This window comes from Ricinus communis, chromosome 5 (genome assembly GCF_019578655.1).
Source record: "Ricinus communis isolate WT05 ecotype wild-type chromosome 5, ASM1957865v1, whole genome shotgun sequence".
Classification (NCBI taxonomy): domain Eukaryota; kingdom Viridiplantae; phylum Streptophyta; class Magnoliopsida; order Malpighiales; family Euphorbiaceae; genus Ricinus; species Ricinus communis.
The window spans coordinates 10,151,523-10,155,735 of NC_063260.1; the positions used below are offsets into that span (position 1 = coordinate 10,151,523).

General features: G+C 31.1%; 1 protein-coding gene across 1 annotated transcript; it reads left to right on the top strand.

Moving 5' to 3' along the window:
• Positions 1 to 1,191: 1,191 nt before the first annotated feature.
• Positions 1,192 to 3,462, top strand: LOC8277303 (GDSL esterase/lipase 7). Its single transcript, XM_002525907.4, has 5 exons — positions 1,192 to 1,464; positions 1,590 to 1,711; positions 2,217 to 2,462; positions 2,752 to 3,007; positions 3,176 to 3,462. Exons 1-5 carry the CDS (start codon positions 1,242 to 1,244, stop codon positions 3,385 to 3,387), a joined length of 1,059 nt encoding a protein of 352 aa, XP_002525953.1. The 5' UTR covers positions 1,192 to 1,241; the 3' UTR covers positions 3,388 to 3,462.
• Positions 3,463 to 4,213: the final 751 nt, after the last annotated feature.

Genomic DNA, 4,213 nt, shown 5'->3' on the forward strand with positions numbered 1-4,213 from the left:
TACTATGGAAGGGCGGTACTTTAAATAAGGTTTCAAAGAGTTAGAAAATAGTTATAAGAAATATTAGGACAGATTCCTAGAAGATATAATAATAATGTATTGTTGCCTTCATTGAAAAGGACTTGTCTTATTTTTGGATTGACCATGTCAAATGTCAAACAGACTATCCACAATTGGCATATATGTATTAATACATGATGGTAACCCCATTTTCTTTTTCATTATATACTAAACTTACTTACTTTTCAATCCAATAACTCCTTTTTATTTTTCTTTTTCATTATATTTTATTTTATCTTTTTCTTATTAAGATAAAATAAAATATCAATTAAATACTAAATTCACCATAAAGAATTAAAAAGGATTCTTAGTAATCCTCTTGATAAATTGTTGAAACTTTATTTTTGAGATCATGCAAAAGAAAATGGACTAACCATGTCAAATATATGTATTGGAAAGTGAATATTTGTGAAAGATATTCCATAATAAATTCAAAAAATTAAAGCATTTCAAGATAGGAAAACAGGGATCATACTCGTACATCAAATTCGGTCCTTACAATGGGCTGGCTACATGATAAAAGACAATAATTATTAATTAAATGTTGGTTTAGTTAGATAATTACACAATTAGAAGGCTGGCCGGACCATATTATTCTATGCACTATTTTATGAATGTGTCCAAAAATAGTATATAAAGTTGACGTCCATACAGTAGCACTCACCAAATGCACTATTTAATTAAAGGGTAAGTTCTTCTTTTCTAAAGAAAAAAAGGTTATTATTATTATTATTATTATATTCTTTGACCAAATGTCAATTCTTGGCACTTCCTGAATGGTTTGATTTCTTTTTATCGGTTCATTTCATGGACATAATTAGGCTAAAAAGTATTAACAAAAAAAGATTATGCTAAGAAATTCACTGACAGGCACAAATTCCTTATTCAATTTGATCCACACATTCTTAAGAAAGATCCGAGCTGTGCTCACAACAGTTTTAACAGAATTTCTAACTAAAACTAAATTTGTGTGCATGCATTGGGACACGTGCACAAATTATAAGCATTAAATCTAGTTTTATTATTAATTTTATTCTTGGACAGAGAATCAAGTTCTTAATTTAAATTTGCTAAATTTAACTTTCTATTTATAGATCTCGGCCTCTATAAAAGGCTCTTTTAGCTGAATTGAATCCGCATCATCTCATTCTTCTGAGCATTTACCAGTTTTCCTGTTGAAAATGGCACTAATTGTGTTGCTAGTCTTGTTTCAATTGGGGAGCTTCGCTAGTGGCGCACCATTGGCACCAGCGCTCTTTATTTTCGGAGACTCCCTCGTTGATGGCGGCAACAACAATTTCTTGCCAACCCATGCCCAGGCTAATTATAAACCTTATGGTGCCAATTTTGCTGCAGGAACTACTGGAAGATTTACTAATGGCAAAACTGTGGCTGATTTTATAGGTACATATAAATATATATATATTATGGTGCAACTTTTCATATGCCTAGATCCTGAAAACATGTATTTTTCCTATGTTTCACAAATATTATTCTTTCTCATTGATTTGTTTTTCCTTTTGTTATAGCTGAATTTCTTGGGCTGCCATATGTTCCTCCAAGTATGAGCGCAAAAGATTCGATCCCGGTTACAGGTTTAAATTATGCATCTGGATCTTGCGGCATTCTCACGGAAACAGGAAAACAATTTGTACGTATTATTTTTATGTAATGAATTTTTCTAGTTTATGATCATCTGCTTTTTATTTCTATATACAAAAGAAAAGGCAAAGAAAGAACTGTTATTGTTTGATTTTTTTTGTAACAACACCTGAAATCCATGAACTGAAATGGGATGTCATTAGATGGCTCTGGAAGAAGCTTATGCAAAAGAGAGGAGCCCTTACTATGTAGTTCTTTTTAGGTGGTTAGTTATCACTGGCTGGGTATCCTAAAATAAATGCAATAAAATTAAAATAAATATATGAAAAGTTTTAAATTTTAAAGAATAATATTTGAAAATATTAAACTCAATTGATATTCATGGTGAATATACTGCTGTTATTATCAGCTTATTTTATTTAACGAGTTAAGTGCATAATTCAAAAAAGTTATTATAATTGCCATTTAACGGCACCGGCATATTTACATGTCGGATATTCAACGAAAATAATTTATTTAGTTATATGTGCTTATTATTTGTGGGTTATTTGCAGGGTAAATGCTTGAGTTTAGATGATCAGATTGGTTCATTTGAAGCTGCTGTAAAAACAAAGCTACCAAAACAATTCAGCAGCAGCAATGAGCTATTCAATTACTTGTCAAATTCTATATATTTGTTCTCTGTAGGCAGCAACGATTACATAGTTAACTACCTTGATCCCACATCTGAATCAAGCAAACATTATACTCCCCAACAATTTGCTCTGCTTCTCACGGATAAGCTCTCCCAAAGTTTACAGGTAAAAAATTAATTCTAACGAAATCCAATAAGTTGATCAATTAATTAATTATACCTTAAATACTCCAATCAGAGAGTCGTCCGAATGAAGATGAATGAAATCTTGAGTTCACTATATATGATGAAAGACTACTAATTATGTTGTGTAGCTTGTGGTCATTATATACAAGAATATAATCTTTTTCTGTACTATACTCTACTTGAACAAGGAATCAAACTTGACACAGGTAATGTATGACTAAAAAATTACATAATTTTCATATTCTCTTCTAATGATATATGAACAACAGAGACTGTACAATTTGGGTGCTAGAAAGATTGTGGTGTTCGAACTTGGCCCAATTGGATGCATGCCAGGACTTGCAAGGAAAAATGAAGTACAAGTTGAGAAATGTATGGAGAAAGCAAACCAACTAGTCTCCTTCTTCAACAAAAATCTTGGTGCAATGCTTCAGAGTTTGAGAACCACTCTCCCTGCCTCCAAATTCGTCAATGGTTATGCTTATTGGTTAAGCTACGACGCTATCTCAAATCCTTCCAAATATGGTACGTATCCCCCCTCTCTCTCTTTCGAATTTTTCATTTTCCATTAAGAGCCCTCCCTTACAATTAAAGGGTTTTAGACGGTTGCCTTAGTGGCCTATCCTACCGAGCCACCTTAAATCATAATGAACTAAAATCTGATTGAGCTTCCTCTATAATTGATGTGCGCAGGTTTAACAGATTCCAGCAATCCTTGCTGCACAACCGCCGCCCATGGCAGCTCTGTGTGCATTCCGAACCAACCAACGTGCCCTAACCCGGGAAAGTTTTACTTCTTTGATGCTTATCATCCTACTGAAGCTGCAAATTCTATCTTAGCATCTCGTTGCATCAATGACAAATCTGTTTGTTCTCCTCCCTTAAATGGACTTGTAAAAATGTAACCTGTATGAGAACATATATATAGAATAATCAATATTCTTAACATTGAATTACAAGTAATCGTCTTGAGAACTCTATCTTATACTGTCTCCAATTGGTTTACGTAAATTTGATCAATTACTTTTTAATTTTTCATAGATATTAAAAGCATATTTAAACGAAAGAAAGATAAAATTTATGTAAATGAACAATGATAATAAGAATTATATAGAAAAATGGAACTATATGATTAATAATTCCCATCTTTAACTCTTTTATTTTATTAAACTATTTACTAATTCTTTACATATCTGTTGCAATTAGTTGCTTTTATTATTTTACCCAATTTGACTCTCATTTTTTTAAACATTACTGGCGAAACGTAATGACAATAAGTGATTGAGTTAGAGTAGCTTTTTATTAAAAATCATTGACTTATTATGTGAATAAATTCAGAAAAAGATGATTGTGTAGTTATTAGAAGATCATTTATATATGCATTATATAATGTACAAATATAAATTATTATATTATTGTGAAGTAATGTTTTGTCTCTTTTGTACTATACATAATAGTAACTAATTATAGTCTTTTCTAGTTCACAAACCTTCCCTGTCTTATCCCATATTCTTATGTTTAGAGGCAGCATCTATTGGAGAAAAGGAAAAGGGCTGCATTTTAATTAATATGGACACTTTGCTTTCTTTCAAAATCTGGATAATGGTCCTTATGAATCTTTTAATTCTCTAATATAGATCCCACTAAAAATTCCAACCACAATTATAAATTAAATTAGAATAATGTTCGTTAAAACTTAATTTAAAATCGAGTATAATAGACTTTTTTAAA

What these genes read in the sequence shown, in the direction of transcription:
- LOC8277303 (XM_002525907.4), top strand. Translation starts at nt 1,242, where the DNA reads ATGGCACTAATTGTGTTGCTAGTCTTGTTTCAATTGGGGAGCTTCGCT. An exon ending in AACTGTGGCTGATTTTATAG is followed by an intron (nt 1,465 to 1,589) that starts GTACATATAAAT and finishes CTTTTGTTATAG; the next exon opens with CTGAATTTCTTGGGCTGCCA. An exon ending in AGCTCTCCCAAAGTTTACAG is followed by an intron (nt 2,463 to 2,751) that starts GTAAAAAATTAA and finishes TATGAACAACAG; the next exon opens with AGACTGTACAATTTGGGTGC.